The sequence below is a fragment of the Musca domestica genome, unplaced genomic scaffold (genome assembly GCF_030504385.1).
Source record: "Musca domestica strain aabys unplaced genomic scaffold, Musca_domestica.polishedcontigs.V.1.1 2, whole genome shotgun sequence".
Lineage (NCBI taxonomy): Eukaryota > Metazoa > Arthropoda > Insecta > Diptera > Muscidae > Musca > Musca domestica.
Genome location: NW_026712249.1, coordinates 15,479,525 through 15,500,285, shown reverse-complemented (window position 1 = coordinate 15,500,285; position 20,761 = coordinate 15,479,525). Strand labels below are relative to the sequence as shown.

At 33.2% G+C, this 20,761-nt stretch overlaps 4 protein-coding genes across 5 annotated transcripts; 2 read left to right on the top strand and 2 right to left on the bottom strand.

Annotated features, from left to right (window-relative positions):
• The first annotated feature begins 582 nt into the window (after positions 1–582).
• On the top strand, positions 583–2,708 carry LOC101899815 (uncharacterized). The gene has a single exon (XM_059121487.1). It carries the CDS (start codon positions 597–599, stop codon positions 2,664–2,666), a length of 2,070 nt encoding a protein of 689 aa, XP_058977470.1. The 5' UTR covers positions 583–596; the 3' UTR covers positions 2,667–2,708.
• A 1,683-nt stretch (positions 2,709–4,391) lies between these two features.
• Positions 4,392–6,768, bottom strand: LOC101900161 (palmitoyl-protein thioesterase 1-like). Its single transcript, XM_059121859.1, has 5 exons — positions 6,540–6,768; positions 6,234–6,471; positions 5,377–5,685; positions 5,187–5,313; positions 4,392–4,638 (listed from the first exon to the last, which is right to left on the bottom strand). Exons 1-5 carry the CDS (start codon positions 6,640–6,642, stop codon positions 4,510–4,512), a joined length of 906 nt encoding a protein of 301 aa, XP_058977842.1. The 5' UTR covers positions 6,643–6,768; the 3' UTR covers positions 4,392–4,509.
• Positions 6,769–6,893: 125 nt separating this feature from the next.
• On the bottom strand, positions 6,894–11,230 carry LOC101899138 (palmitoyl-protein thioesterase 1). Of its 2 annotated transcripts, XR_009342080.1 has the most exons (6): positions 11,019–11,230; positions 10,713–10,950; positions 8,902–9,210; positions 8,713–8,839; positions 7,992–8,170; positions 6,894–7,931 (listed from the first exon to the last, which is right to left on the bottom strand). XR_009342080.1 is itself a non-coding variant. In XM_059121858.1 (5 exons), the coding sequence occupies exons 1-5, from the start codon at positions 11,119–11,121 to the stop codon at positions 8,042–8,044; spliced, it is 906 nt and encodes a 301-aa protein (XP_058977841.1). In that variant the 5' UTR covers positions 11,122–11,230; the 3' UTR covers positions 7,941–8,041. The 2 variants fall into 2 exon arrangements, 1 of the variants encoding a protein (XP_058977841.1); XM_059121858.1 differs by lacking the exon at positions 6,894–7,931 and having other exon boundaries at positions 7,941–8,170.
• Positions 11,231–12,013: 783 nt separating this feature from the next.
• Positions 12,014–19,477, top strand: LOC101899986 (zinc finger protein 808-like). Its single transcript, XM_059121697.1, has 3 exons — positions 12,014–13,084; positions 14,534–15,508; positions 17,510–19,477. Exons 1-3 carry the CDS (start codon positions 12,014–12,016, stop codon positions 19,241–19,243), a joined length of 3,780 nt encoding a protein of 1,259 aa, XP_058977680.1. The 3' UTR covers positions 19,244–19,477.
• The last annotated feature ends 1,284 nt before the right edge of the window (positions 19,478–20,761 follow it).

Genomic DNA, 20,761 nt, shown 5'->3' with positions numbered 1-20,761 from the left:
GTGGAAGAGGTACCAGAAGGAATGGTCCGATATCTACCATATTTATAACAGATCTTATGTTTATGGAAATATTGCGGTGTGCCAAGTCTGAATGGAATCAGATGTTAAGTTTGTGTTTTATGAGCTTCATGGATATTCAAAATATTGACTCTTTGTGGGGGAGGTACCAGAAAGAGTGGATCGATATTGCCCATTTTAGAATTCGATCTAAGTTTGATAATAATATTACGATGTACCATGTTTGCAGCAAATCAAGAGTTATCGTGCGCATCTGCCAGACAGATTAACGGACGGACATCGCTAGATTGACTCCAAATGTACTGAAACGGATTTGGCCCAAAAAAGAGGCCTAGGATCTAAAACCGTTATTTCGATGAGTCACGTTTTGGCCGTATCAAATGATATATACCCTCTCTAGCCATATGGCTGAGGGTATAAAAAATTCGTGATTGGAACTTAATTTCAAAATCATTTGTCCTTGACATTTTTTGATAATTTTCTAACCTTTTCCAGGTCTTCTTGTCCTAGAAATGTACTTCAATGAAACTTTAACCTGTTTTATTATCGAATTTGAAAGAAAAATACAAATTCGTTGCATGTTTCTTCATATCTTTCGAGGCCCCTCGATTTCCCTTTCAAAACTGACAACAAGTTTTATAGATTTAAAAAAAAATACCATGTTCAAACTAAGAAATTTGGCCCAAACAGATCCATCCAAGGTCAATGCATTTTCGGTGGACTCGCCTAACATAAATCCAACGGTAAATGTTGAAAACAATCGCCGCCTGGTCAATCAATTGATCGATAACATCTTCGATGAACGCAAGGGCTTGTGTGATGTATCCTCATCCCAGTGTTCCAGTTTAAGGCTACAGCCATCCGAATACAGCTACGATAAACGTCTGCAATATTGGAAAAATGTATTGAAAGATCGGGAGGTGGTAAAAGAGAAAATCTATAGAAATACCTCAAAAAGTCCCTGCAAGGATCCGGTACTCCATAGCAATCGGGCGACAACAATCGATGAAAGAGATAAACAAACGGTAAAGAAAATACTGGATTATGCTGAACGTTTGAGGCCGGAGAGATTGTGTGTTAGGAAAGCCACTGCTCTGAAGGAGAAATGTGATCAGTCCACCATTGAGGAAACCTTACCCAAGGCAGAAAGGGTGAAGGGGACCCAGCTGGAAATTTGTGGACTGCCTGGCATTACAAAACGTGAAATATTGGGCGGCGAGCAGGGTAATGCTGAAGAGCATTCCAGTAAATGGCTCATGTCGAAACATCTCGAACAAAGAATTGAGGAAAATCGTGAGGACATTGAACGTGTAATTGAATTTTATCCTGACATTGAAAATCTACAAATTGTGGGTGAAGGCCTGATGAAGGCCTTGCCATCAAATGGCCTACAACATAATTCCCAAATTGAGCTACTAATGCCAGAAGAAAAAATATGTGATATCTCCTCAGAATCCAAAGAACTAGGACTTGAGGAAAACCCCTGTCCAGACGATATAGTTCAAGTCGAAGTGGAACCCATTGAATATGGTTTCAAATTTAACGATCAAATATTCCTTTTGGATAATGAAAAGTGCGTCAAGCCATTGGGAATTGAAATCAATTTCAATAGCCAACCTTTTGTTCAAGAAGTCAAACGAGTTGTGATTTTGCAGAATCTGGGCCAGAAGATTTTGAATTTTAAATGGCTAAATCGTTCTTATTACAAAAACAATGCCGCCCTCTTAAAGCCTCTCGATAATGAATTTGTTTTCGATCATCGCCCCTTCCGTTTGTGTCGGGGTGAAAGGAAGGAATTTCATGTTTTATATCAACCACGCCGGGTTGGCATCACCAAAACCAAATGGGTACTGAAAGTAGACCCCACTCCGTTTAAACACAAAACGGAGGATATTGTAATGCAGCTGCAGGGTAACTGTGAACCCCATGTCGAATATCGCCAAAGGCTTCAGGACATACGTTCCGAAGTTATTGCCAAATCCAATTGGAAAATGATGCGTAAATTAACTCGGGGTCTGGGCGATCTAACACCGGCCATAAAACCCATAGAGTGTCCCTGTCCTTATCAACGCCCCCTCACAGAATTGGAAATATTCCAATATTTAAATCCGCACTATAAATGTGAGCGTTATCATGATCTAGAGTCAATTAAAGACATTTATAAACGGGTCAAAAAACCCCGTGACAAATTGTGGAACCTGAGAGTGGATAGCCTAAAGGAGGCGATTTTAAGATTTGATGATCCCGAGAAGCGTGTCTTATATTTCAATGAATTATGTGATCTCTTGGGGCGAATAATAAACATAAGAGGAGGTGAAGGTGGAGAAACTTCTGAAATAGTCGAAAAAACCGAAAGATTCCAAACATCTATACTCTATGTGAGGGGGCTGTTGGGCAAATGTGTTGATGAGTGGGAAAAAAGGCGAGAAAGTTTGGAAAATGGATTTTTGAAATTTCTTGAAGCTTCAAATGCCAATGGTTCTGGGGGAGATGCAAGCAATAGTGAAAAGATTAATCATGCGCTCTTTGAAAAACAGCTCAGGAATTCGAAATCGTTCAAAGATTCGCTGTACATGCAGACTTATTCGGTGTTGTGCAATTTCGTGGAAGATATTGTAAATGTCATTGAAAGCGCGGAACTCTATTGAAATTTAGATGAGATTGTGAATAAAAAATTGATTAATGAGAAATTATTTGGAAAAAAAATCCCCATTTATTGGTCAGATGGTCTTTGGAAAAAATTCTTTAAAAATCCGCGTTTATTGGTCAGAATGTCTTTGGAAAAAATTGTTTAAAAAATCCCCACTTATTGGTCAAATGGTCTTTGACAAAAATTCTTTAAAAATCCCCATTTATTGGTCAGATGGTCTTTGGAAAAAATTCTTTAAAAATCCGCGTTTATTGGTCAGAATGTCTTTGGAAAAAATTGTTTAAAAAATCCCCACTTATTGGTCAAATGGTCTTTGACAAAAATTCTTTAAAAATCCCCATTTATTGGTCAAATGGTCTTTGGAAAAAATTCTTTAAAAAATCCACGTTTATTGGTCAAATGGTCTTCGACAAAAATTCTTTAAAAAATCCACTTTTATTCGTCAAATGGTCTTCGACAAAAATTCTTTAAAAAATCCACGTTTATTGGTCAAATGGTCTTCGACAAAAATTCTTTAAAAAATCCACGTTTATTGGTCAAATGGTCTTCGACAAAAATTCTTTAAAAAATCCACGTTTATTGGTCAAATGGTCTTCGACAAAAATTCTTTAAAAAATCCCCATTTATTGGTCACATAGTCTTCAACAAAAATTCTTTAAAAAATCCACGTTTATTGGTTAAATGGTCTTCGACAAAAATTCTTTAAAAAAAATCCACGTTTATTGGTCAAATGGTCTTCGACAAAAATTCTTTAAAAAAATCCACGTTTATTGGTCAAATGGTCTTTGGAAAAAATTCTTTAAAAAAATCCACGTTTATTGGATTTTTTTAAAAAAATCCACGTTTATTGTTCAAATGGTCTTTGGAAAAATTCTTTAAAAAATCCACGTTTATTGGTCAGATGGTCTTTGAAAAAAAAACTTTAAAAAATACCCAATTATTGGTCAGATGTTCTTTGGAAAAAATTCTTTAAAATATCCCCATTTATTGGTCAGATGTTCTTTGGAAAAAATTCTTTAAAAAATCCCCATTTATTGGTCAGATGTTCTTTGGAAAAAATTCTTTAAAAAATTCCCATTTATTGGTCAGATGTTCTTTGGAAAAAATTCTTTAAGAAATCCCCAATTATTGGTCAGATGTTCTTTGGAAAAAATTCTTTAAAAAATCCCCATTTATTGGTCAGATGTTCTTTGGAAAAAATTCTTTAAAAAATCCACGTTTATTGGTCAGATGGTCTTTGGAAGAAATTCTTTAAAAAAACCACGTTTATTGGTCAGATGGTCTTTGAAAAAAAAAAAAACTTTAAAAAATCCCCAATTATTGGTCAGATAGTCTTTGGAAAAAATTCTTTAAAAAAAATCCACGTTTATTGGTCAAATGATCTTTGACAAAAATTCTTTAAAAAATCCCAACTATTGATCAGATGGTCTTTGGAAAAAATTATTTAAAAAAATCCACGCTTATTGGTCAGATGGTCTATGGAAAAAAATCTTTAAAAAGTCCACGTTAATTGGTCAAATTGTATTCGACAAAAATTCTTTAAAAAATCTACGATTATTGGTCAAATGGTCTTCGACAAAAATTCTTTAAAAAATCTACGTTTATTGGTCAAATGTTCTTCGACAAAAATTCTTTAAGAAATCCCCAACTATTGGTCATATGGTCTTTGGAAAAAATTCTTTAAAAATCCACGTTTATTGGTCAGATAGTCCTTGAAACAAAATATTTTAAAAATCCACTTTTATTAAAATGAAAATTATTATGGTTTAATATTACAACTTATATATTTACATATTATTTGGTTTGAAGTTTCTTGTTCCACTTATTGGAGACTGTCACCTCTATTTCTTCTCTTGACTCAACAATGGTATTATATTCTCCAAAAACCATTTTCTATCGAACTGCAAATGATCGCCTTCGGTGGCCAAGAAGACCAGTTTCTGATTTATATCCATTTGGTTAAGACCGAGCTGAAATGATGAAATAAAAAATTAAATATTTCTTTTAACTTATTTTAAAATTCGGTAGACTTTCCGGACTTTCGGTGTACGAAAAAATAGGTCTTAAAAATCCACGTTTGTGGGCATTTATGTGAAGAACAAAATAGGTTTTAGACATGGTACAATAAGGAGGTAGACCAGCTTCGTAAAACTACGGAAATACAGCCCTGACGCTATGCAACAACTTGTCTTCATTTATTTGACACCTTTCCTTATTTTTAAAATGAGTTAAACAGTTTCAAAATATAATTCAAATTTTTCAATTTTTTAATTCCATGGCAGAACTGATTAATATCTTTAATGCACGCCCTGCAATGCACGTTTCTTCTAATCATTGATTGAAAATATTGTAATCAGCTGGTAGCTCTACCTTACCTTTTTATTGTACCATGGTTTTAACATTCTATGTTAAAGGGATTTCCGTCTATAAAAAATATGTTATAAACATTTAAAAAAATGAATCTGAATACTGAAAATATTGCCATATATATTTGATATTTTTGAAATATAACACAAACCTGTTCATAAACTTTACTCTCTTTCAAGGGCAGAATTTCCTTATCCTGCCCTGGTTTATAAAATTCAAACCACTGAGATTCCTTGGGCTGGACAATAGTATCATTCAAGAATTTGACCATAACAAACCTAAATAAAAACGACAACAACAAATTAATAATAATTAAAAAAATAAATTAAAAATTTCTATACTTGTCCAAACGATTCAAGTGTTCGGCATATAAACCATTGGTGAAGACCACATTATTGATATCAGCCAAGAAAGTACTATGAGCTATGTAGTCTCGTTCCTTGAGGGGATTATGCCAATAGGTCGCCTGTACCAAATCCATTTGGGCCCATTCTTCATAGGCTGCAGTATTCAGTATACGGCGTATATATTCGCAGGTTTTCGATGAAAGCGAAGGACATTTGGGTAAACCAAAAACTCCTTGATGTTGACCACCCATTGAGATTAGGACTTTCATGGGTGGCAAAGGACAACGTTGCGCCAAGGCACGTCTGTGTAAAATAAAGTAGGAAATGTTTTGAAAATAGTCAATTTTTGTATCAATAATGAAAACTTTTCCATTTGAAAAAATTATGATTTCAAAAATTGGGGTAGTCTATGAAAATATATATTTTTTTATATCTTTGTTTTTTTTTTCAAAATGCATAATCATATATTATAAAGAAATATAGCAGTTTTTGAAACCGTCCTTTGAGCAAGTTTACTGTATTAATTGAAAATAAATAAAAAAACATTCCTTTGTAAATTTTACCAAAAGAAGCCATAAAAATAATGTTTTTTTATTATAATCCGCGATTATAGGTTTGAAATCCCAGATTACCAAACGAAAAGGGGTGCTATTTAGAATTTTAAATTTGTGAACGGTAGAATACAATTTCGACAAAAATGCTTTGACATAAACCAACGTTTTTCATTGTCTTAGTAGAGGTACTGGCCAATTTTATATATATTTGATTTTCGATATTCATATTGTCTCTGTGCATGAATTTCAAACAAAAGATTACCCAAAATAGTTTCCTAAAAAAAAAATATTACTTACAAAAATTGTCCTCCCTGACTAAAGCCAATCGCATTATAGCCATCTTTCAACTTTTCATCTTTGGCCAATTCTTGACAAACATAATCGACCTGCTTGTTTGGGTGTATGAAGAAACCACTTTCATAGTCCATGATCAAATTGCTACCGATACGCAATGATTTGACATAGGTTTGATTAAGTTCCTGCTCCAATAGCTTCTTAATGGAACCCAGGCTAAATGGGAAACAGCAGGTGTCTCCTGAAACGTCAAAATTAATTAATTTAATGCAAATATTTAGTAAACAATTAAATTATCAATTCACTAACCCATTCCATGCCACATTACTACAGGATATTTTTCGCCATTGGTTTGCGTTGCACCATAAAAAAGGATTATTAGCAAAGAGGATATGACAGCCTTCCAAAGCATTGCGAAAATCGTTTAAAATCAATTAACCCCTTATCGTTAATTACGAACAAAGAAGAATCAGTCCGTACCGACGAACTATTGACCGGTAATCTCCCCGCTTTTGTTTTGTTTGATACGTGTAAAAAATTAATTAATTAAATAAACAAAACAGCTGTTGCTTTGTAAACACAGATTGACGTAAAACTTTTAACCATTGGTTCCCAATCGTGGACAAAAAGTGGTAAATCATTAATAATTCAAAGCAAAACAAAAAGTCTTAAAAAATCCACATTTATTGTTCAGATTGTCTATAGATAAAATTCTTCAAAAAATCCACGTTTATTGGTCAGGTGGTCTTTGGAAAAAATTCTTTAAAAAATCCACATTTATTGATCAGATGATCTTTGGAAAAAAATTCTTTAAAAAATCAACGTTTAATGGTGAAATGGTCTTTGGAAAAAAAAATATTTAAAAGATCGACGTTTATTGGTCAGAAGGTCTTTGGAAAAAATTCTTTAAAAATCAACGTTTATAGGTCAGATGGTCTATGGGGAAAAATTCTTTAAAAAATCCACGTTTGTTGGTCAGATGGTCTTTGGAAAAAATTCTTTAAAAAATCCACGTTTATTGGTCAGATGGTCTTTGGAAAAAATTCTTTAAAAAATCCACGTTTATTGGTCAGATGGTCATTGAAACAAAATCTTTAAAAAATCTACGTTTGTTGGTCAGATAGTCCTTGAAACAAAATCTTTAAAAAACCCCCGTTTATTGGTCAGATGGGCTTTGGAAAAAATTCTTCAAAAAATTTACGTTTATTGATCAGATGGTCTTTGGAAAATATTCTTTAAAAAATCCACGTTTATTGGTCAAATGTTCTTCGACAAAAATTCTTTAAAAAATCCCCAACTATTGGTCATATGGTCTTTGGAAAAAATTCTTTAAAAAATACACTTTTATTGGTCAGATGGTCTTTGGAAAAAATTCTTTAAAAAAATCCACGTTTATTGGTCAGACGGCCTTTGAAAAAAATTCTTTAAAAAATCCCCAATTATTGGTCAGATGGTCTTTGGAAAAAATTCTTTAAAAAATCTACGATTATTGGTCAAATGGTCTTCGACAAAAATTCTTTAAAAAATCGACGTTTATTGGCCAAATGGCCTTCGACAAAAATTCTTTAAAAATCCACGTTTATTTGTCAAATGTTCTTCGACAAAAATTCTTTAAAAAATCCCCAACTATTGGTCATATGGTCTTTGGAAAAAATTCTTTAAAAATCCAAGTTTATTGGTCTGATGGTCCTTGAAATAAATCTTTAAAAATCCACTTTTATTAAAATTATTATTGTTTAATATTACAACTTATATATTTACATATTATTTGGTTTGAAGTTTCTTATTCCACTTCTTAGAGACTGCCACCCCTATTTCCTCTCTTGACTCAACAATGGTATTATATTCTCCAAAAACCATTTTCTATCGAACTGCAAATGATCGCCTTCGGTGGCCAAGAAGACCAGTTTCTGGTTTATATCCATTTGCTTAAGACCGAGCTGAAATGATGAAATAAAAAATTAAATATTTCTTTTAACTTATTTTAAAATTCGGTAGACTTTCCGGACTTTCGGTGTACGAAAAAATAGGTCTTAAAAATCCACGTTTGTGGGCATTTATGTGAAGAACAAAATAGGTTTTAGACATGGTACAATAAGGAGGTAGAACAGCTTCGTAAAACTACAGAAATACAGCCCTGAGGCTATGCAACAACTTGTTTTCATTTATTTGACACCTTTAATTATTTTTAAAATGAGTTAAATAGTTTCAAATTATGATTCAAATTCTTCAATCTTTCAATTCCATGGCAGAACTGGTTAATATCTTTAATGCGCGCCCTGCAATGCACGTTTCTTCAAATCACTGATTGAAAATATTGTAATCAGCTGATAGCTCTACCTTACCTTTTTATTGTACCATGGTTTTAACATCCCATGTTATAGGATTAAAAAAATATGTTATAATTTTATTTTTTTTAAAATACTCTAAATACTGAAAATATTGCCATATATATTTGATATTTTTGAAATATAACACAAACCTGTTCATAAACTTTACTCTCTTTCAAGGGCAGAATTTCCTTATCCTGCCCTGGTTTATAAAATTCAAACCACTGAGATTCCTTGGGCTGGACAATAGTATCATTCAAGAATTTGACCATAACAAACCTAAATAAAAACGACAACAACAAATTCATCATAATTAAAAAATAAATTAAAAACTTCTATACTTGTCCAAACGATTCAAGTGTTCGGCATATAAACCATTGGTGAAGACCTCATTATTGATATCAGCCAAAAAAGTACTATGAGCTATATAGTCTCGTTCCTTGAGGGGATTATGCCAATAGGTCGCCTGTACCAAATCCATTTGGGCCCATTCTTCATAGGCTGCAGTGTTCAATATACGGCGTATATATTCGCAGGTTTTCGATGAAAGCGAAGGACATTTGGGTAAACCAAAAACGCCTTGATGTTGACCACCCATTGAGATTAGGACTTTCATGGGTGGCAGAGGACAACGTTGCGCCAATGCACGTCTGTGAAAATGTGTTGAAAATAGTCAATTTTTGTTTCAGTAATGAAAAAATAAACTTTTCAATTTGAAAAAAATATTATTTCAAAAATTTGGTTAGTCCATGAAAATATATATTTTTGTTTTTTGTTTTAATGAATGATTATAGCTCTAAAACAAGGCTAGGCAAAGAGTATCCCTTGGGATATCTGTGTGTTCACCAACACAATTGTAAAAAATTAATTGTTTTGAATTTTCTGTCAAATTTGTTTTGGGAGAATATTTAGTTTTGTTCGAGCAGTCGTTGAGGAAGGTGCTGTCGGATTTTTTTATGAATACACCGTAAGAAATATTGGATCACATAAATATATCTTACAACATATTTGAAACAAATATTTCGGAAATTGTAAAAATTACAACTTTTAAGATTTATCTTTTTTGATTGAATTCTATTTGACAAAATTTGCATACGAACTGATATGTTAGGACTATAAATTCATTTCATGTTGTTAGACCAATTTATTGTCCTTCCAAATTAGTGGACATTTTCATGATTTCTCTGAAATTATATGTACGTTCTTGGTCAATATTAGGAAAAATAACAGGATGTGATGTTTGCCATTCTGTTTGTAATTCATAGATATAATATTTAAGGACCCAACATAGGATATGAGTTTCTGAAAAGCATAAAATTCTACGACTATTTGCGTACGTCAGCCTGTGGTAATCGGTATTAATTTTTAAAGGGTCAATTTAGATGGTTAGCATGTTATGTCCGAAATAATTAAACACAAATAACATCAAAATTACATAAAATTTTTGAAAATGTCAACTTATATATTTTTTTTTATTTTAAAACGAATCATAATCGACTTAGCTGTGCAAGTATATCTCCGAATTGTCTGATCAACATATTAATTTTCACAAACGAATTGTTTTGAAAACCGAAAATTTTAATCGAAAATTGAAAGATCGCCAATTATTTCTCACTCTGTAAAGAGAGGCAAAAAACAGTTGCAATATTTTGATATTTCAAAACACATACAATCACAAAAAAATTTTGAGGCTCTCTGCCTAGCCCTGCTCTAAAAATATATACATTATTAAACCGTCCATGGTCCTTTGAGCTAGGTTACTGTATTAATTGAAAATTTTGTTGTTGCAAAATGGTCAGGCTTAATCCCTTTATTGATGTTTTTATAAAAACAACGTTTGTTTATTAGAAATATTCCTTTACAAATTTCCCCAAAAGAAGCCATAAAAATATTTTTTTTTATTAAAATCCGCTATTATAGGTTTGAGAACCCAGATTACCAAAAGAAATTGGAATTTTAAATTTGTGAACGGTAGAATACAATTTCGAAAAAATGCTTTGACATAAACCTACATTTTTCATTGTCTTAATAGAGGTACTGGCCAATTTAATATGTATTTGATTTCCAATATTCATATTGTCTCTGTACATGAGCCTCACACAAAAGATTACCCAAAATAGTTCATCACCATTTCCAAACAACTATTACTTACAAAAATTGTCCGCCCTGGCTGAAGCCAATTGCATTATAGCCGTCTTTCAACTTTTCATCTTTGGCCAATTCTTGACAGACATAATCGATCTGCTTGTTTGGGTGAATAAAGAAACCACTTTCATAGTCCATGATCATATTGTTACCGATACGCAATGATTTGACATAGGTTTGATTTAGTTCCTGCTCCAATAGCTTCTTAATGGAACCCAGGCTAAATGGGAAACAGCAGGTGTCTCCTGAAACGTCAAAATTAATTAATTTAATGCAAATATTTATTAAACAATTAAATTATCAATTCACTAACCCATTCCATGCCACATTACTACAGGATATTTTTCGCCATTGGTTTGCGTTGCACCATAAAAAAGGATTATTAGCAAAGAGGAAATGACTGCCTTCCAAAGCATTGCGAAAATCGATGAAAATCAATTAACCCCTTATCGTTAATTACGAACAAAGAAGAATCAGTCCGTACCGACGAACTATTGACCGGTAATCTCCCCGCTTTTGATTTGTTTAATGCGTGTGTGTGTGTTTGCAAAATAAATAAATTAAATAAACAAAACAGCTGTTCCTTTGTAAACACAGTTTGACGTAAAACTACTAATCATGAGTTCCCAATCGTGTATCCTTAATTTAGAGAAGTGTATTTAAAAATGTGTATTTAAAACTATTTATGGATCATCTGAACATCATCTTTACGGACTTTCAAAGCAAAAAGCCTAAGGGTGCAAGTGCATAGTTTTTTAAAATCATGAATTTATTAAAGAATATTTTTCCGATATTAAAGAAATCCAATATGGTCCTATAGCTTAAGAAAAATATTAACGAATATTACTGGTTTAGAAAATAAATAATAAAAAGTTTTTTCTTCTTTATTTTTAAAAGATATTGCAATTTTTCAGAAAATACACGCAATTCTACTGATCGCTTTACAAAATATTTCCATCATGATCGATAGTGTGTACCCCACTTGTTTCTAACAACATATGATTGGTAATTTCACAGCAGTTGGCAACTCTGACCGCATTGGTAAACAAAAACAATGTGTGAAGTTTTTTGGAACAACAACAGAGGCAGAGGATACACTTTCGAAATCAGTTCCAATGTAAATGGATAAATAAAACAGCTATGACCTCCACAAATGCAAAATCCCAGCATATGCTCCATAAGTCCGATTTGGAAAAGCCGAAGTCTTCAAGCGCAAGAGTTAATTTGAAGATCTCGAAAGATGATATCGGGCCTTCAGTTCATCGGCCATTCATTACCTTAATAAAAGCTGAGGATGAAGGCGCGCTCATGAACAGTTCTAATGGTAATAATTTGTCTATAGTTATTGTGGATATTTATTTAGATGTGACATTCATTTCAGGTAATGCAAATGATAGCAATCAAACGGTGGCGGGGGATGATCAAATGGATATATCCGAATCGAATTTGAAAAATCTTCAGAGTAAGAGCAACGGTTTGCCGCCAATCACACATGACAGTGAAGACCCTGTCCTACCAAGACCTTTCATCACAAAACTGCCAAAAATTAAAAAAGAAGAATTAAATCAGGATATTCCAAATAATGATGAAGCCTTGGATATATCCCAGTCACAGTTCGATTTGCTTAGTCAGGAACTTAAGACTACAACATGTGATAATTTTACAATGGACAAAAACCAAAAGACCCTCAATGATAATTATGATTTTTCAAAAGATGCTATAAAATCTGCCAATTTGCAAACTGAAATCAATGTCATGCCAAGTATAGGAAAGAAACGCAGAGTTTACACTGAGGAAAATCAACTTGTCTTCCAACCTATTCCAAATAATAATGGTGATTTAAGTGATATCTCCAAACCTTTATTGGACGATTCCAATGTCAATAATGACAACTTCAAGAGAACTAAACAAAAAGCACAAAATTTCCCAAAGCCAATTCAAAGTAAAGAAAAGCCAACGCTGGAACTTTCAGATCAAGTATTAATAAAATGTCCTAAAATTAAAAGTGAGAAAGAAGTTATACTACCAACCAATAGCCATAGGGAAGATCTGCCGGTTTGTAGCAAATCACTGGAGGTATTAGAATCACAAATGAGATTAACTAAAATAGATAAAATAAAAACTGAAAACGATCCAATGATGGGTCATCCTCTTCAAAACAGTAATGAAGCGATATCCGTAACTAAATCGACTAGTAACAAATTTAAGAATTTAAAATCTGATAAGAAGAGCAAAAATATACATAATAAACTGCGCTCAGGCTCCGCAAGTAAAAAATGTGACGAGAAACAAAATGTTGAAAACATCCTTAAACTGAAAACAGAAATTACGCCTGCTAACGAGGAGCTAAAGAAAAATATCTCAAGAAATCCATTGCAGGTATGTATGAAAAGTAAATATGACTTCAAAAGAGAATGTAACTCGAATGGAGAAAAACTGAAGAACGTCATTTTTATACCCATATGGCTATAATTTGATGGGGCCAAAACGAAATAACGGTATTAGACCCTAAGTCTCGTTGAACCAAATCCGTTTCAGAACATTTGGAGTCGATCTAGCGATGTCCGTCCGTCTGGCTTCTGCACCCGATAACTGTCGAAGGTAGTATCCGATTTTATCCAAACTTGGTACATCGTAATATAATTATCAGATTAGATCGAGTTTGGAGATAGGCAATATCGGTCCACTCCTTCTGGTACCTCCCCACAAAAGGTCGAAATTCTCAAAGAAAATATATTTTGCTCCAATTTTGCAAATCCTAATATTTGCATCAGTGGTAGATCAGTACGAAAATGGACAATATCGGTCCACTCCATCATGTGCCTCCCCCACAAACAGTCAAAATTTTAAATAATTATAACTCTTATAAAATGTGATGTAAGAGTTCGATTATTTTCAAATTACACACATCACAATATTTTTATTAAGCCAAGGTCTGGTGTGAAGATGGAATGTATCAGTCCACGCCTTCTGGTACCACCCCACAAAGGTCAACATTTTCAAAGAAAATATTTTACTGCACAGAAAGAGAAAGGATAATCCGATTTTGCTCCAATTTTGCAAATCCTAATATTTAAATCAGTGCTATATCAGGTGCGAAGATGGACAATATTCGTTCACTCCTTCTGGTACCTCCCCCACAAAGGGTAAAAATTTTAAATAAATTCAACTCTTATAACATGTGAGTAAGAGTCCGATTATTTTCAAAGTACACACATCCCAATAATTTTATTAACCCAAGGCCTGGTGTGAAGATGGAATATATCGGTCCACTCCTTCTGGTACCTCCCCCACAAAGGGTCAACATTTTGAGTATCCATGAAGCTCCTAAAACGCGAAATTAACACCCAAGATCTGTTATAAAGGTGATAGAGATCGGACCATTTCTTCTGGTACCTCCCCCACAAAGGTTGACAATTTTGAATAATCAAAACGATTATAAAATCCGAAATAAGCATCCGGTTCTCATCAAATTTCACACATGCCATTATTTTTACTAACAGCAGATCTGCTGTGAAAATGGGATATATCGGCGCTCTCCTTCTGGTACTTCCCCCATAAAGGGTTCAAAATTTTGAAACATAAAAAGCGAAATAAGCATCCAGCTCTCTTCAAATTTTACATATCCAAGTATTTTTGCAAAAGCAAAGTCTGTTATGAAGATGATTAGTATCTGAAAATATATTATATATTTTTTAGGTCAATTGTAAGTGCATATTACAATTATAATCGGCTAAGAAATAGTTTTTCGATACTAAAATGTTTGTCTTTTAACATTCCCAATGTATTTCTTTAAAGTATATTAATACAAAATATTCTCTATTACAGAAAGATGAAAATACATCCACAAGAAAATCCCATAGAATCAAATTTGAAAGTTGGAAAATAAAGGAAATGCGCTCGATGACGATAGGTCATAAAAGAAAACTCGACTCCTCCGCTGATGTAAGAAATAAGACAAAGCTTGTCCGTACTGTAACGAACGGACAACATGAGAAACATGCATCTCCGGCTACAATACAAAATGATGTGCGAATTGTTGATCTTGATATCAATAACCAATCAAAGCAAACGAATGATAAATTAATTCTTACCCAAAGTATTCAGGAAGATAAAATCGGTTGTAGTGTATCTTCGGATGCAATACAAAATAATATACAAATTGTGGAACTTGATATCAATAACAAATCAAAGCAGGCAAATGATAAACTTTTCCATATCCAAAGTATTCAGGGAGATAAAATTGGTTCCATTAGAAAATCACAAAGAATTAAATTCGAAAGTTGGAAATTAAAGGAAATGTATTCTACGACCGTAGAACGAAAGAGAAAACTTGCCTCTTCACAAATCACAAATAAAGCCGAGCTATTTCATTCTACGATTTCCAATCACAATAAAGAATATTCTGAAAGGATGAATAGTATGCATATTCGGGATTTCGATATTGATGTCAAACCAAAAAGAATAGAAAGTAAACCAATCTTTTCCAAAACTCATCACCACTCACACCACAAAAAAATTCCCATTGTGAGATTACCCAAAATAGTGGGTACAAGTATTAAACAAAGGGATAATAATGTATTAACTGAATTTAAAATGGTTGCTAAAGATCATCTAAAGAACCCAAAAATTGATGAAACAAAACGCGAGTTGCAACATAACCAGAAAAATACAGCCAGAAGTAACGTAGACATGGAGAGCACATCTAAAGTAGCCGTAAGAAGTTTTCCTAGAATCAAAATTGAAACTACATCTGCTAACCGAATTAAGGAGAATATACCGAAACTAAAAACCGAAATACCGGTATGTATTGTTTACGAAATCATATATTCCGATTAATTAGATATTCATATCAGATTTCTGTCTGAGGGAAATACTTAGATATAACAAGTTGTAAAGAATCGCCGACTTCATTTGAACACAGATGGATGCTTATTTCGCGCCCCCCTTGTTGGGGAAGTACTAGAAGAAGTGGAACTATATATCCCATTTTCCTTGGGTTAATAAAAATATTGTGATGTGTGAAATATGAAGAGAACCGGGTGCTTATTTTGGATTTTATGATCGTTTGTTATTAAAAATGTTAACCCTTTGTGGGGGAGGTGCAGAAGAAGTGGTCCGATCTCTACCAATTTTATAACAGATCTTGTGTTGATAGAAATATTGAGATGTGCCAAGTCGGAATGGGATCGGATGTTAATTTCTTGTTTCATAAGCTTCATGAATATTCTTACAAATTTTAGAGTTAAAATTCATAACAAACAAATTCTTTTAATAATCCACGTTTATTGGTCAGATGGTCTTTGGAAAAAAAAATTCTTAAAAAAATCCACGTTTAGTGTTCAGATGGTATTTGGAAAAAAAATTCTTAAAAAAATCCACGTTTAGTGTTCAGATGGTATTTGAAAAAAATTCTTAAAAAAATCCACGTTTATTGGTCAGATGGTCTTTGGAAAAAATTCTTAAAAAAATCCACGTTTATTGGTCAGATGGTCTTTGGAAAAAATTCTTAAAAAAAACCACGTTTATTGGTCAGATGGTCTTTGGAAAAAATTCTTAAAAAAATCCACGTTTATTGGTCAGATGGTCTTTGGAAAAAATTCTTAAAAAAATCCACGTTTATTGGTCAGATGGTCTTTGGAAAAAATTCTTAAAAAAATCCACGTTTATTGGTCAGATGGTCTTTGGAAAAAATTCTTAAAAAAATCCAAGTTTATTGGTCAGATGGTCTTTGGAAAAAAATCTTAAAAAAATCCACGTTTATTGGTCAGATGGTCTTTGGAAAAAATTCTTAAAAAAATCCAAGTTTATTGGTCAGATGTTCTTTGGAAAAATTAAAAAAAAAATCCACGTTTATTGCTCAGATGGTCTTTGGAAAAAATTCTTAAAAAATCCACGTTTATTGGTCTTTAGAAACAATTCTTAAAAAATCCACGTTTATTGCTCAGATGGTCTTTGGAAAAAATTCTTAAAAAATCCACGTTTATTGGTCTTTAGAAACAATTCTTAAAAAATCCAAGTTTATTGGTCAGATGATCTTTGAAAAAAATCTTAAAAAAAAATCCACGTTTATTGGTCAGGTGGTCTTTGGAAAAAATTCTTTAAAAAATCCACGTTTATTGGTCAGATGATCTTTGGAAAAAAATCTTAAAAAAATCCACGTTTATTGGTCAAATGGTCTTCGACAAAAATTTATTAAAAAATTCACTGACCAATTCTGACCAATAAAGTCAGATGGTCTTTGGAAAAAATTCTTAAAAAATCCACGTTTATTGGTCAGGTGGTCTTTGGAAAAAATTCTTTAAAAAATCCACGTTTATTGGTCTGACGGTCTTTGGAGAAAAATCTTTAAAAATGCAGGTTTAATGGCCATAATGACCTTAAAAAAACGTTTAAGAACTCTACATTTATTGGTCAGATGGTCTTTGTGGGGGAGGAACTTGATGCAGTGGACCGTTATTGTCCATTTTCACACAGACTCTAGATAGATCGACTCCAAATGTTCTGAAACGGATGTGAGGGTATAAAATTTAATTAATTTGTTTCAAATCTATTAGGAACATAAAAAAACCCATCGATAAGCGGGGATATTTAAAGAATATTTTCCAATTATTGAACATAGATTTCAAACTTAAATGGGTTCAAATTTAAATCGCTTTAAAGTTCCAATACGTTTTACTTCAATATAATCCTATGTCATACCCGTTTTTGTCCCATCTCTACTCTCTTTTTTATTTTTTTTAAGGACAACTCCATAATATTTTAATTTTTTATTAAAATATGTATGTCTTTCTTTTTTTGCAGGATAATGATATTTCCCCCATTAGAAAATCTCACAGAATTAAAACGGAAACTTGGAAATTAAAGGAAATTAATTCCATGAAGCAGACTTTTGGAAGAAAAAATAAGGTACAACAAATCAATGAGGAGCGGACAACCAAAGAACCCAGCGAAGAAAATGATCCCTTCGAAACTGATGATGATTTAAATGATTTGGATTTTGAAATTGATAGCCCTCCAAAACGAACCAAGTTAAATTTCAAAAAAATGAAAAGCAAAACAAATGGACGTCATCGCAAACAAAATCATGAATTGGAAATAAACACTTCTAATCCATTAAATTCTACGGCCCTGATGCGGCCGATAAAAAGTACCCGCGAAGAGGAGCTGGACAACATTATAGCCCAATGGAAACCCGAACTGGATTGTATGGTATGTGAAAAACCATTTGCCACCTACACCCTGCTGCATGAACATTTCAAGGATCGCCATCAGCATAGACATGAATTCTATGTTCAATGTTGTGGTCTGAAGATTAAAAAACGTGGACATCTGGCCGAACACATAAGGATACACACCGATAAGAAAGCCTTCAAGTGTGCCCACTGTAAGATACGTTGTCATCGCAAACGTAATCTCGTCTATCATATGAGAAAAATACACAATATTAGTGCTAAGGAAATAGTTCCGGAAAGAGGCCTAAATCCGGAATCATCACAGATTAAATTATCCACGCAAATAATTAGGAATAACGATAGATTCATAGAACAATTTCTACCCAATTTGGAGTGCCCTCGTTGCAGGCAGATATTTCCCGTTTTTAGCAAATTGGAAAGACATTATCGGAAGCGGCATAAGGATGAGGAATTTCACATTTTATGTTGTGGCTATAGGCTGACAACACAATCCCTGTTAGTAGATCATTTAAATCGGCACACTCATCCAAGGAAACATAAGTGTAAATTTTGTAATGCCTGTTTTACGATGCAGCATGTCATGGAATATCACATGCGGGTGGATCATAAAAAGAATTCCAAAGACTCTTCAAATGACAACACTGCGGACAATGTGGAGGATGCTCATGCGGAAGTGTTAACCATAAAGGAAAGTGATGATTTTATATCACGATGGTTACCCAGTTTGGAGTGTCATGTTTGCAAGGAGGAATTCAAGAGCTATTCTTCGCTGAGTGAACATTTCGATATGCATCACGTTGAACAACAAAGTTATGTGACATGTTGCGATCATCGATTTTTTACTCGCTCCAAACTGCAAAGGCACATTGACGGCCATATAAACAGCAAAGCATTTAAGTGTCAGTTGTGTGGCAAACGTTATACCAGAAATGAACGCTTAGAATTCCATATGGCCAAGCAACATTATGGCACAATTTCATCTGTGACCAGTTATTGTGAAGATCAGCCCAGCCCTGGGACAGAAACTCAAAAGATCTTAACGAAAAGAAAATCCCTTAAAGATCTTGATCGTACCATAGCCCAATGGAAACCTAAACTAGAGTGCCGGGTGTGTCATAAAACCTATACAACTTTTACATTACTCAGTAGGCACTATCGTGACACACATCCCGCAGAACAATGTTATATCTCCTGTTGTGGCTGTAAATTTGCTGGCCGTTATGATATTGTCGAACACATCAAATATCACAGAGATCCAAATGCATTTAAATGCACCCAGTGTGGGCGTTGTTTTAATCGCAATCGTGGTCTGATATTGCACATGCGAACTCATCGAAATTAAAGCAAAAATCTGGATCCGGTAATTTAATCGCTCTTAATAGAATGTTCTCCAAAAGAATTTTCATTGCCAACTTTGGTTAAGCCGAAACGTTGAACGTTGAAGAAAAAGTGTTAAACAAATTTTCTAAAAGTGAATTGTTTTTCTTTTTTATTTTTGTTATCCTTTGTACTTTAAATAAGTATAGTTTTAAGGTTATATTTAAGCAAAGTTGAATAAATAAAACAAGCATTTGAATTTTCAAGAATTTCTTTGAATTTCCAGGAGCAAGCGAAAAGTTTTGGGAATATTTTTCAGAAGGGATTTTTAAGAACATGTTTTTAGGAACCAAGCCTGGAAATGATAATAACATTTTTCAAGGGCCGAATGTGGATTTTATTTTAAATAGAATGTTTTTTAAAATAATTTTAAAAGGACGAAAGGTACCAAAGTACTTTTTTTCATTTATTTCAAAGGACGAAAAGTCGAGTTTAACTTTGATTTTTGATCTATATTTTTTCAAAGGACCAAACGTCAATTTTTTGTGAAAACGGATGAACGAAACGGTGGATTTTTTAAAAATATTTTTTTCAGCTTCAAAAGTGGGTTTTTTAAGAATATTTTGAAAAGAACTACAAATGGTTTTTTTTTTTTTGAAATTTTTTTTTTTCAAAGGACTGAACTTTGTTTAAGCCAAACGTTAAACGTTGAAGAAACAAACAAACATCAGTCAGTTTTTCCTACAGATGTATACCCCCAGCCTTAAGTTATGATAATTCAAACTGTTAACCCTTTATGGGGGAGGTTCCGAAGCAGTTGGCCAATATTAATCAATTCGTATCTGACTGATCTGATCTGATCTGATTTGGACTATATCGACTACTTACTATACTTTATATGAGATATGTACAATTTTCTGGAAAATGTGGAAATATGCGTGAAGCATTCCATTTTTATACTTCATCTAATACAAATAAAAATATTGGTACGAGCAAAATTTGAAGGAATTCGAAATTTTATATCCAATTTTATGCGAAATCATAAATTTCAATAAATTACACATTCATATCGGATTTCTGGTTAAGTGAAAATGTAGGTATAGATATGACAAATAAAAGTATTGGAAATTGTGACTCTTTGAAGGTGAGGTACATCCAGGGGTTCGCAGATATAAATCATGTTCATAACAGATCGCGTTGGATGTGTGAAATTTGAAGAGAGTTGGATACTTATTTCGGTTTCGTTGAGCGTTTGGTTTTTCAAAATCTTGGACCCTATGTGGTTGAGGTACCAGAAGAAATGCTCCGATCTCTTTACCACCTTTATAATTATGGAAATATTGAGATAAGCCAAGTCTGAAAGCAATCGGATGTTAATTTCGTGTTTTATGAGCATCATGGATATTCAAAATTTTGACCCTTTGTGGGGGAGGTACCAGAAGGAGTAAACGGATATATTTCACCTTCACACCAGACCTTGGGTTAATAAAAATTTTGTGATGGTTGTAATTTGAAGACAATAGGACACTTACATCACATTTTA